Source organism: Mobula hypostoma, chromosome 15 (genome assembly GCF_963921235.1).
Source record: "Mobula hypostoma chromosome 15, sMobHyp1.1, whole genome shotgun sequence".
Lineage (NCBI taxonomy): Eukaryota > Metazoa > Chordata > Chondrichthyes > Myliobatiformes > Myliobatidae > Mobula > Mobula hypostoma.
Genome location: NC_086111.1, coordinates 58,346,891 through 58,360,603, shown reverse-complemented (window position 1 = coordinate 58,360,603; position 13,713 = coordinate 58,346,891). Strand labels below are relative to the sequence as shown.

At 40.3% G+C, this 13,713-nt stretch overlaps 1 protein-coding gene across 2 annotated transcripts in view; it reads left to right on the top strand.

The window, feature by feature from the left end:
- Positions 1–13,713, top strand: part of hdac11 (histone deacetylase 11) — a 118,931-nt gene that overhangs the window by 82,940 nt on the left and 22,278 nt on the right. For both annotated transcript variants that reach the window (XM_063068132.1, XM_063068131.1), the window contains one exon: positions 12,991–13,087. In XM_063068132.1, coding sequence (XP_062924202.1) covers positions 12,991–13,087 — 97 coding nt within the window. The remainder of the gene's footprint in view (positions 1–12,990; positions 13,088–13,713) is intronic.

Genomic DNA, 13,713 nt, shown 5'->3' with positions numbered 1-13,713 from the left:
CTTTATTGTTTTTATTTATACACCATGTTTTTTTTGTTAAGCTGAGAATTGCCTTGATACGTGCCTTTCTATGTTTTTCAAAGAAGGTCTATGAAATGCAAGTCTTTTTTTTGGATTGTGAGCAGCATTGAGGGAGACAAAAGATGTGCAAATCTTGACTAGTTTCACTGAGGTTCCCCAGTATGATTCAGGCAATTGTTTCTGTTTCTGTATTGCATTAACTTCTTAAGGCCTATATGTAAAATGTTGCTATTAGCGCCGGTATGTATCAGGTAATGCATCAGTTGGGTGGCAGGGTGGAGATGCGTCTCTACCAAAGGAGGTGTAAGGTGCTTCTTCCCTCTGCTAGCCTGCAGGTCACCCTTGGGCAAGGTGTAGCACCTGCTTAGCCCCCGATCAGGGTCACATGAAGCCAATGGGAGCAGGAGGTGGATGGCTGTATGAGCAGCAGCTACCCATCACAAGTCCTGGTTATGTGACCACTGATGCCAGGCAGAATGTCTCTGAGGAATATTTATAATAGCTGGGGTCACCCGTCTTACAAAGACACTATCCAGAAGAAGGCAATGGCAAACCACTTCTGTAGAAAGATTTGCCAAGAACAATCATGGTTGTGAGACCGTGATCCCCTATGTCATGTGTCACAGAACATAATGATGGTGTCATACAACACGGCGCATAATGATTAATGCATCCATATTCTCAGATGTTTAGCCTTGGGCATGCATGCAAGTTTTGGAGTATTGTGTTCATTTCTGGTTGCCTCATTACAGGAAGGATGAGAAAGTTTTAGAGACGATGTGGGGAGATTTACAAAGATGCACCCTGGATTAGAAAGTGTGCCTTATGAGGAAGGTTGAGTGAACTAGGGGCTTTTGTCCCAGGGCAGAAATGGCAAATATGAGATGGCATAATTTTCAGGTAATTGGAGGAAAGTATTGGGAGGGGGGAGATGTCAGAGGTAGGATTTTTACACAAGAGTGGTAGGTGCAAGGAATGTGCTGTCGGAGTGGTGGTAGAGCAGATACATTAGAGACATTGCACATAGGTAGAAAAATAGAGGGCAATGCGGGAAAGAAGTGTTAGATTGATCTTGCAGTAGGCACATCATTGTGGGATGAAGGGCCTGTACTGATCTATGTATAACGCAATGAAGAAGCAATTGTGACAGGAAAGGATTACATTTGAGGCCTGAAATATTGTTATTGATATCTTGGCTCTGTAGTACACTTCAGTAGCTAATTAAATTGTTCTAGCTAGTTGCCTATTCATCCATTTTTGGTTCCTGCATGCTTCTGCTCGATGTAGTATTTTATTAGATTGGTGCATATTTAATGATGCATCTTTGTCTGCAGCTGCTGTAAGTTTAAAGAAATATTCCAAGTACCATCTGTCTGAATTATACCATCAAATAGTCAAATGCTGATCTTTTGAAGTTGCAGTTTCCAGAGGAACAAGGCAAGGACTGCTGTGTGGTAGTATAATGATTACGTTATTGTCCTTGGCTAACTGTTCGTGGAATATTAATTCAAATCCCACCACGTGAATCTGAGAATTTGAATTTCATTTGAATTAAAAGATTGCGGAGGAAGAAGTATTCAGACCAGAAAAGCATCTGCACTCATCTGAACTGTGAGGGGTTGCTGCAGGAAACAATGACAACATTGGATAGTTGATAGTTTTGGACTAATTGAGTTTACTTAGATACTTTACAAGCTTTGAGCCATTACATTTTTCGTTTTTGAAATGTTGTACCTTTATTTAATAATTTTGCAAAGTTTGGAGCCAATTGGATATTAAAGTGAATCAATACTAGGGAGTGTAAGATAGTAATCAACAAGATGCCACAATCACATTCAGAAGTATTCAGAATTAGCTGTCAGATCTCTGATGAAAGCTAAGACAGAGGCCATGGCTCAGTCAGCTATTGAAATGCTTTACAGCTGACCATGGACAGGACTTGTTCTGCAATCTGCTCACTATCCCTGCACTATTGAAACCTTGTTTCAAACCAAGGTGCTTTGATGAACATCAAGCTTGCACATTACATGAAGCTGATCCACAAGAGTGAGGCCACGTTTGATGCTCAGGATGCCAGTAAACATTGCAGGAATTAAAGAGCCAATAAAAGACAGTGTTATTGAATTCCTTACCATTAATATCCTGGGATCCCAAAAGATCCTGTAAAGCAGAATCTCATCTGAAGTCACAACCTAAGGCAGTCCTTTCTTCCTCACTGTGTGATTCTGTGGTGATTGATGAGGCTAATATAGTACCTGTACCACACATGGGCTTTGAGATACCGAAGAGGATTAGGTAGTTTTGGTGAGGTACCACATCTGTTGATAGTGGGCACCAAACTGCTCCTGAAGCAGAGTCTCCGGTTTCTCAGTGCTATCATGCACTCTTCTTCTCCGGGGTCCCCAGGAATCGGTATGGCTGCTTCACTTTGTCAAGGAGGTCTTAAGAACAGTCTTGAATCGTTTCTTATTCCCAGCTGTAACAGAGTTTGAGGATAGAGTCTTTGTTTCTGGAATCTGGTGCATTGTATGTGAATGAGGTGTCTTGTCCCATGGAGTGGCATAAAAGTAATGTCTGCGCTGGGGGTATTGGCCTCAAACAGGGCACTAGTGTTGGCTTACTTGTTCTTAGAGTAAATTTGAAGAAATGGGTTTTGTTTTGGGTTTGGAGTTTTAATCTTCAACATCCCGTCCTTCATATGTCAGCTTAAGTATTGACCACATGAAGAAAAAAAAATCTGAATTGGTGTTTCTCTTTCACCAAGAGAAAGAGAGCTTGAATTCACTGACTAGAGTGACTGGACCTGTTAGTAGTTTATCTCCATTCTGTTCAGGCCCTAATTCCCAGCATTAGTTGTCATCTCTAGACTGATCTCCAGCAGCTGTTAATCAATGTGTAGGTAGCGCTGCGCTGCAGGGAATAGTCTCTTCACAGCATTTCCTGCAGCAGCGCATTCATTAACTAGTAGCATTCTCAGAAATGCCCTTGTTGAATTTGTTTCTGTCTTTCTCCCAACGACATTTTGACTTTGAGTAACCAGTAACTGCAGGCAATGAATAAATGACCTTTAAACCTATGAAGCCAGCAACTCTACAGTAATGTAAGGGCACATTAAAAGGGGAGCTGCTTTTTGAGAAGCCCCAGCAGTGACATCTTATTAAGTATGAGGCTCAGGTGATATAGATGATGCCGAGGATTTTGTTCACACAATTGGAAGGATGGATTGTGAAGTGATTTAGACCCTGAAGTTATCAGCAGACAGGTTGGTAGGGAAGGTTGATATGAGCAAACAGAGGATTCCTTCAAACAGCAACTACTCTCAAGGTGATGGATACTTTCAAACTCCATTGTACTGAGCTGGGTAAAAACACCTGAGAAAAGCTTCAACTTGCCATTTGAGGCCTACTTTGGATTCTGTTCTCCATACCACTCTATCCTAGTATGTGCTCTAAAATTTTGCCCAATTTGTCAAAACTCGGATTGCGCACTATCTGACATCATAGCATGAAATACCTCAAAGTGGAGATTGATTGAGATCGCTAAAAATGATCACCAAAATAAGTCAGGGTCCCAGTCCATCTTGCAAATCTGCTGTTTAGACAGTCAGTCTCTGTGATTGAAGGAAGACAATATCCAATAACAGTTCTGTGAGACCTACAAACTCTTGTAGGCTGGGTAAAAAGAACTTGACCAGAATCAGGTTTATTATCACTGTATGTGACATACTGTATGTTGTGAAAGTTGTTGTGGCAGCAGTACATTACAAGACATAAAAACTATAAAAGTTTTTAAAAAGTTACAATAAAAATGAATAAATAGTAAAAATAAGCATAGCAAGGTAGTGCTCATGGATTCATGGACTATTCAGAAACCTGATGGGAGAGGGGAATGTTGGTTTCCAAGGTACTGTACCCCGCCCCTCCCCATTGGGGGTAGTAATGAAATGATGGTAGTAATCAGATAGTGGGTAGTTCAGCAGGCATTCTCCTTTGTTTACTTTTGTCTGGCTTCGACCAGACCACCTTCTACCAAAGATATTCTTAGTGTCTTCCTGAATATCCTTTGTCCATTTTAATTGGTCACAGGTCAGCAGGTCTCATGACTTGGGAAAGATAAATTTTTAAAAAATATATCCTTGAAGTACTGTCCGCCACACAGTCTCTTATCGTGATTGAGCTCAGAATTGTGCAGCAGTTTCAAGGGTCTGATGTCAACCATGCATTATATATGTCTTCTCCCAGTGCTTGGAATTAGAGCCTTGGGGCAGTGGACTTTGCTCTAAGGAAGATGCTGATACCGGTATGCTGAACTTTCTCATGGATTTAGAGCAGCATTGGTGGTCCCACTTAAGTGCCTCCTTCAGGTAGTCCTTGTCTTTGAAATGTGTAGGAGGTCAGGGATCTCTGCTGCCAGGTTAGACTGTTAGGTTTGAGGTTTTGATCTTTGAACACCTTTTTCCTCAAACAGCCAAAGGCTGTGCCCGTGCACCGTGGATTTTATTGTTGATGCCTGCCTTCACTGAGTTTACTCCAGAGATACAGAAAGTGACTCTTTATTTCTGAATATAGAGTTTATTGCTGAGGACTGGCGTTGTCAGATTGGTACTTTATTTTATGAATGTTAACTTAAGGCCATTTTCTTCAGTGAACAAGCTGATGATGACTTGGAAGTGCAACCTCTCAATGTGCTCAGAAAACAAGCTTTGTTCTGTATAGAACCATAGAACCATAGAAACTACAGCACAGAAACAGGCCTTTTGGCCCTTCTTGGCTGTGCCGAACCATTTTCTGCCTAGTCCCACTGACCTGCACACGGACCATATCCCTCCATACACCTCCCATCCATGTATCTGTCCAATCTATTCTTAAATGTTAAAAAAGAACCCGCATTTACCACCTCATCTGGCAGCTCCTTCCATACTCCCACCACTCTCTGTGTGAAGAAGCCCCCCCTAATGTTCCCTTTAAACTTTCCCCCCCTCACCCTTAACCCATGTCCTTTGGTTTTTTTCTCCCCTTGCCTCAGTGGAAAAAGCCTGCTTGCATTCACTCTATCTATACCCATCATAATTTTATATACCTCTATCAAATCTCCCCTCATTCTTCTACGCTCCAGGGAATAAAGTCCTAACCTATTCAACCTTTCTGTGTAACTGAGTTTCTCAAGTCCCGGCAACATCCTTGTAAATCTTCTCTGCACTCTTTCAACCTTATTAATATCCTTCCTGTAATTTGGTGACCAAAACTGAACACAATACTCCAGATTCGGCCTCACCAATGCCTTATACAACCTCATCATAACATTCCAGCTCTTATACTCAATACTTTGATTAATAAAGGCCAATGTACCAAAAGCTCTCTTTTGTGTGTATAATGCGTATTATGTGTATACTGCACATTAATTGAGTAAAAGTGAGTGATTTGGTTCTGGAGTAGAAGTGATGTCAGTTGAACACTTTCCCGTTCATTAATATCTGATCATACCCATAGCTACTTGTGTAATAAAATTAAAAAAAATTTTTTTAAGGTTAATTCACATTACCAAGGAGCTATTAAAAGTTTATATTTTGTGCTAATTGACACATTACATATTGAAAGATGTTCCAGGAGAGATTAGTTTAGCCACGTAGTTGCAATCTAAAATCTACTTGGCTAGGTGACGCAGCCACAAAGTAAGTATGCAGAAACTTGTTTCCTAAAAATATGAATGGTGCATTTCAAATAGGATGGCCCATTCACCAAACCTGTTTGTTGTGTTAAAGCTCCATCTTGTGGCCATGTTTAATACACACTTGTTGAATAATTCACCGGAAACACCCTCGGCTCGTTGATCGTGGTGACTGCTAGGAGCAAGAGTAGGTCGTTTACTTCCTGTGTCTGCTCTGCCATTCATTAAGATGACGGCTGATGTTTTCACTTAGCTCTGTTTTCCTGTACAAATACCCATTATCCCTGTTTCCCTTTGTTTTTAAAAAATTATACTGTACCATCAGCTAAACCTCCAGGGCCCGTTTGGATAGAGAACTCTAAAGTTTTGCAGTGTCTGGATGCAGGAGTATCTTCACACATGGTCCTGAATGACCAGCTCTTACTTTGCCATAGGTTCTAGCCAGGAAACCACTCTTCCATCTGTCCTGTGAAAAATTTTGTACTTTAAGAACTTCAGTGTGATCATCTCTCATTCATTCTTAACTGTAAAGGGTACAGATCCTGTCTAATGAATTTCTCCATACATGTGACACACTGCCCTGGCTTCCAGGTAATCAATCTGGTGAAACTCAATGCGTTCGATCTACTGCAAACATATTATCTATTCAGCAGGCCCGTACATGGGATTTCCGATGCTGTCTTGTCAGTGGCTTATATAGTTGCAGGAATTTGATTCTACTCTTGTACTCAAGACCTCTTGCAATAAAGAGGACAAACAACCAATGTGCAAAAGATATCAATCTGCGCAGATACAAAAAAAAAAGCAATAAATACTGAGAGCATGAAATGAAGAGTCCTTGAAAGTGAGTCCAGAGGTTGTGGGAACATTTCAATGATGGGGCAAGTGAAGTTGAATGAAGTTATCCCCTCTGGTTCAGGAGCCTGATGGTTGTGAGGTAGTAACTGTTCCTGAACCTGGTGGTGTGAGTCCTGAGGCTTCTGTACCATCTCTCTGATGGCAGCATGGCCTGGATGGTGGGTGTCCGTGATGAAGGATGCTGCTTTCCTGTGACAGTGCTTCTTACAGATGTGCTCAATGCTGGGGAGGGCTTTACCGGTGATGGACGGTCTCTCTCTCTCTCTCACTCACTCACTCTCTCTCTCTCTCTCTCTCTCTCCCCCCCCTCCCCCCTCTCTCTCTCTCTCTCTCTCTCTCTCTCTCTCTCTCTCTCTCTCTCTCTCTCTCTCTCTCTCTCTCTCACACACACACACACCTTTTTGCAGGGTTTTCTGTTCGAGAGCATTAGTGTTCCCATACCAGGCCATGATGCAACCAGTCAGCATACCCTCCACCATGCAACAATAGAAGTTAGTCCAAGTTTTAGATGACGTGCCATATCTTTGCAAACCTCTGGGAAAGTAGAGGTGCTGTTGTGCTTTCTTTGTATGCTGGGCCTCACCTGAAATGCTGAGTACTAAGTACCTGCATGCTAACTTCACGGTTTATGTAAAAATACAACTCCCCTGCCCACCTCACACTACTGCTCCCCCATCTCTCAGATCACCAACACTACCATTTCATATTATTTTTTAAAATTCCACTTTTTTATTTCAAGCAAGGTGAATAACTTACTGTTTTTTTTTCACCTTGCCTTTCACCTGCATGCCATATCTATTCACTTACACTGTCCAACACTGCCCCCCGCCCCAGGACTGATGGCATCTTCCTTACACTTGGATTGCTAGCAGCAAATGTGGTTGTATTATCCTTGGATCCCTCATTAAATTATTAATGTGATTTTGAGCAGCTGGAGTCCATCACTGATCTATGTGACACCCCACTATTAACAGCCACCCACTCCTCAGTCTGTTTTGGTATATTTCTCCTTGATCCCATTTTGTTCAGTAACCATCCCCGTGCACCTTACCACAGACCTTCTGAAAATCAAGTACTCTGGTTCCTCTTCATCTCTTCTGCTAAGGAGTTATATTTGCAAACTTTCAATCAGTTGGAACCTTTTCAGTGTCAGTGGAAATTTGCAAGATGAATATTTTTGCATCAACTATTTCCACATTCACATCTTTCAGACCCCAAGGATGTAGGTCATTAGGTCTTGGAGATTTATCAGTTCCATTAATTTCCCCAATGTCTTTATAAAACTTTGCTGAGTGCTTTACTAATATTCTGGATGCTTTTAACATTTTCTCTGATAATTTTGAATTTTTAGTATTTCTGTGTTCTTGTTTCACTGTTAGCCCTTTTTTGTTTTTTGCTGCTGCTTCTGCAAAGTTAATTCATCTCTGCATTCACTCCAAATCTGTTCTGTGCAATTTCTGGGTGTTTTGTTTTATGTCAGGGGTTCCCAACCTGGGGTCCACAGATCCCTTGGTTAATAGTAGGGGTCATGGCATAAAAAAGGGTGGGAACCCCTGTTTTTTGTCTGTCATGAGAAAATACGTCAGATTGTATTTTTTTAGTTCTTTGCCATTTCCTTGTCCTCCAGTATAATTTGTCCTCCTTCAGTCAGCAAGTGACCAGTATTAGCGTTTGCTAATCTTTTCCTTTTTAAGATAGCTATAGAAGCGTTTACAGTCTGTTTATATGTTTCTGGCCAGATTATGCTTCTATTCTGCTTTTATCAATTTCCCAGTTTTCCTTTGATGAATTCTGAATTTTTTCCAATCCTCAGGCTTACTGTTTTATTTTTAGCGACATCATAAGCCTTTGATCTAATACCGTCTTTGACTTCCCCTGTTGACTACAGTTGGACCAGAGTTGGGCTTTAGTCCCTTTAAAGATATATACACAGTGCCGATTTAAAAAGTATTCAACCTCCCCCCCCCACCAGAAGTTTTCATGTTTTATTGTTTTACCACATTGAATTACAATGGATTTAATTTGGCTTTTTTTAATACTTTGGGTCAAAGTGAAAACAGATCTCTACAAAATGATCTAAATTAATTACAAATTTAAAACAAAGTAAGTGATTACTTATGTATTCATGCTCTTTAATATGGCACACTAAATTATCGTTGGTTTTAGAAGTCACATAATTAGTTAACTGGCGATCACCGTGTGCAGTCAAGGTGTTTCAATTGATCGTAGTGAAAATACACCTGTATCTGGAATGCCCAACTGCTGATAAGTCAGTATTCTGGCAAAAAATACACCATGAAGACAAGAGAACACTTCAAGTAACTCTGCAAAAAGATTATTGAAAAGCACAAGTCAGGAGATGGATACAAGAAAATTTCTGAGTCACTGAATATCCCTCTGAGTACAGTTAAGTCAGTCATCAAGAAATGGTAAGAATATGGCACAGCTGTAAATCTGCCAAGAGCAGGCCGTCCTCCAAAAATTGAGTGACCATGTAAGAAGGGGACCAGTGAGGGAGGCCACCAAGAGAGCTATGACATCTCTGGAGGAATTACAAGTTTCAGTGGCTGACATGGGAGAGACCGCACATACAACTGTTGCCCGAGTGCTTCACCAGTCACAGCTTTATGGGAGAATGGCAAAGAGAAAGCCACTGTTGAAAAATCTCAGCTGAAGTTTATCAGAAGGCATGTGGGAGACTCTAAGTCAGGTGGAAGAAGGTTCTATGGTCTGATGAAACCAAAATTGAGCTTTTTGGCCATCAGACTAAACACTATGTTTGGTGCAAGCCAAACACCACATAGAATCAAAAACACACCATCCCTACTGTGAAGCAAGGTGGTGGCTGCATCATACTGTGGGGATACTTCACTGCAGCAAGCCCTGGAAGACTTGTGAAGGTAGAATCTAACATTAATGCAGCAAATACAGGGATATCCTGGAGGAAAACCTGATGCAGTCTGCAAGAGAACTGTGACTTAGGAGAAGATATATTTTCCAGCAAGACAATGAGCCCAAGTATAAAGCCAAAGCTACACAGGAATGGCTTAAAAACAACAAAGTTAATGTCCTGGAGTGGCCAAGTCAGAGTCCAGACCTCACTCCAATTGGGGATGTGTGGCTGGATTTGAAAAGGGCTGTTCACTCATGATTCCCATGCAGTCTGACAGAATTTGAGCAGTTTTCTAAAGAAGAATGGGGAAAAATTACAGTGTCCAAATGTGCAAAACTGATAAAGACCTATCCTCACAGACTCAAGGCTTCAGTTGCTGCCCAAGGTTCATCTACTAAATACTGACTTGAAGAGTGTGAGTAGTTATGGAATCAATTATTTTGTGTTTAATAATTGTAATAAATTTAGACTAATTTGTAGAACTTTGTTTTCACTTTGACACAAAAGAGTCTCTTCTGTTGATCAGTGTCAAAAATGCCAGATTAAATCCACTGTGATTCAATGTTGTAAAACAATAAAATGTGTAAACTTCTGGTGGGGGGGGTGGTGTGAGTACCTTTTATAGGGTGTATATGCATTCTCTCTCTCCCTCGCCCTCACCCTCGCTTTCGATCTCTCTCTAAAATGTTAGCCTGTAACCGCTTGCGATCACGACTTTTAAAGTACATATTTACTTCGAAATTAAAATTTTAACACACAAGTTTATAGAATCCATATGTATTTTTGTTTATTGTTTCAGTTATGTCAGCACAAATGTTTCTAAAAACACCAAAGTAGTGCTGTTTAAAAGCAATGGTTTGAGATCAAGTGTTAGGTTGGTACCATATGTTAGTGTTCTGCTAAAATAAAAATAATTTTCTCACAAAGCCTGTTGGGATGTTTTGTTGAAATACTTTATGTTTACTAAATAAATTAGGCTTTGAAATAAATTCGACAGAACTGGTGGGTAAGATAAAATCATAGAAGAATTGCAAGAAAATCAAACCCTTTCCAGTTTGTTTTAAATTAATACACAGGGGCTTAGCTGGCTTCAGCTTCAATAGTGAAGATTATAAAATGCAGGAAGTGCTAGAGGTGCCCTTTTTGTCCTGGCATTTTTCAGATTTTGCTCCAGTGGGATGTGATTGATGACTACTCTGGATTGCCTTTGCACAGCACTTTATGTTGTGGTAAACACAAGCAGGATTAGAATTCATGAAAGGGGTTTATTATAGCATAAATAACGTAGCTTTCTTACGTAATGGTGTACAGACTATACTACTCGTCAGATTGCTATATGAATTCAGCAGACAGATGAGAGCTAATAATCCTCAAGCAAGTCTAAACCTGGGCTCCATATCCCTCTCACCATAAGACCTCTATTATATCATTTATGGCTACTTCCTGCCATAACAGGAAGCAGCAAGGCCTCTCAAGCCTTTTTAGTAAGATCATGGCTGATCATCTACTGCCTCAGCTGTCTTGTGCCATATCTAATGTCAGCCTTTATTGCCTGAGAACCTTGTGACCTACCATGAATATGCTCATTGGCTGATGAGCATTCACATTCATTGTTCCGGGTAGTCTGGCCCCACTTCGGCTGAGATACTGATTCATGCCTTTCTCGGCTCTGAGTTTACCTGTTTTGTTGTTTTCACGACGACTAATCTGCCACCACTGTCCCTTCCTGCACCCAACATCTCACATTCACATCATGCCTGAGGATATGCATCTCCCTGCTCAATTCTATCTACCATCCCTCTCCTCTCCTCCAATACCACAGTCTATAAGCTCCTTCACTAATTCTCTTTAATTCTGACATTGGAACATTCCTTTTCTTCCTCCTTCAGCTTTTATCCCTTCCATCACAACCTTCATACTCGGGAATTGTTTTAATAACTTCATGATGAACCCTCGAGCAAGCTGTTGCAAACCTGCTTCTGTGAAATGTGTTGTGATTCAAAGTTCAGAGTAAATTTATTATCAGTGTCATCATATGTAACTCTGAGATTCATTTTCTTGCATGTATACTCAACAAATCCATAATAGAATAAACAAAAGGCCACGCCAACTTGGGCATTTACCAGTATGCAAAAGACAACAAACTGTAAATACAAAAAAAGAAATAATAATAATAAATAAATAGGTGATAAATATCAAGAACATGAAATGAAGAGTCCATAGGTTGTGGGAACATTCCAATGACCGAGCGAGTGAAGTTATCCCCTTTGGTTCAAAAGCCGGATGGTTGAGGGATAATTACTGTTCTTGAACCTGGTGGTATGATTCCTGGGACTACTGTACCTTCTTCCTGATGGCAGCTGTGAGAAGAGAGCATGGCCTGGGTGGTGGGGTTCCTGATACAGTAATGGATTCTGCTTTTCTGCAACATTTTACCCATGATGCACTGCATGTAGTGTTAATAATGCTCCATTAAATCAAGTTGGCAAATATTGATATTATTCATGATGGAATTCTTCGCTGCCTCATTAACTGAGGATAAAAGTTGGATTTTGAATTTTAGTGATGGAAATTGGATGGTTTGTTAATTTCAAACAGACGATTTAGTGTAGTCTTTGCTCCAATATTCTGGAATGCTCGCTTTGTTTTTCTGAGGGAAATGGCAGATCTGCTAATTAAACGTTCAGATGGGCACTTATAATATCATTTAGGCTTGACTGCTAACTTAATATGTGGGCTGAGCAAAGAATCTTTTGTGACTTTCCCATCCGATTAAGACCGTTAGATACAGGTGCAGAGTTAGGCCATTCAGTCCATTGAGTCTGCACTGCTAATGGGAGCAGGAGCCGGGGCCAAGAGAAACCAACAGGTTTTTATTTTACATTTTTAATTTTTTTTCCTTTGTGTAGCCAGGAAGTTCAGTGTTGCTTCGGGCACGGAAGGAAAGCTTTGGCTCCAGCTACACAGAATTTCCCCATCCCAACCCACCTCAATATTGCAAGAGTCCCCTTCTTATCTTTATCTGAACATCAGGGTGTCGGACCCCTGTCCACCATCCATACGCTCCATCCTGTTGATTTTCAATGGTTCAGAGAGGTGGTTAAGTTGCTAAGGTCCCTTGTTGTCTCGCTCCTGAGGTCAGGGGAATTTGGCACTTGCCCATTTAGCTTTTAAAGTGTCAGGCTATTAAAGTTTTAGGCTGCTGTGATTGTCCCTTAATATTAAATGACCGTTGCATGCAGATACCATTTTATATTATTAGCTTACATTTTAAATAAAGATATTACAGACATAATCATATAATTAGAGGTAACGCTTGGATGTCCAACAGAATTGTAAAACATAATGCTCAGATATTCATGAAGGAGTATAGTGAAACTCCTTGATTATTTTGAAACGTCGTTCAAATCTGAACAGATACAATGTAATCAAGAGTGTTGCTGTCTTAGAGGTACTTCAATATTATGCTGGCATATAAAATACTCTGTTATTTTTAGGAGTCCAGTGAAAAACATTAGTTAAAATAATAATTGTTTTTTTTTAATTCTTAGGGAAATGGACACGAAAGAGATTTTATGGATGACAACAGAGTCTATATTATGGATGTTTTTAATAGATATATCTACCCGGGGGATGGATTTGCCAAGCGTAAGTAATCATTTCTAAATTTCAAATATAATTAGCATTTCGTCTCCAGATTTATATGCCGTGAATTTCTTTTTGTGTGGCAACATCTATAAATAATTTGTAAACACCTTTGATAAGAACCTGAATTTGTGTGATATTGGAATGATTGCTCGTGTGCAGAATCTGCATGAACAATTGATCACAGAAATCTTTTTCATTTTACACTTGTCACATAATATCATGGGTTTCTGGAGGAACTACATACTGAGTATTCTGATGAAAGTAATGGTAGCATTGTGGTTAGCACAGTGCTTTACCATACTGGCCACCCAGGTTCAATTCCCGTTGTAGCCTGTAAGGAGTTTGTACATTCTCCCCTTGACAGCATAGGTTATTTAGGGTGCTCTGGTTTCCTCCCACAGTCCAAAGATATACCAGTTAGTAGTTTAATTGCTCGTTGTAAATTGCCCTGTGATTAGGCTAGGATTAAATCGGGGGTTGCTGGGCAGCGCAGCTCAAAGTGTCAGAAGGGCCTATTCCACACTGTATCTCAAAAGTAAAATAAAATATAAAATCTCAGAACACAGGAAAGGAACTCACATCAAGTATCCTTCTGTATTAAATTAAATGTATGATGTACCCTTGCA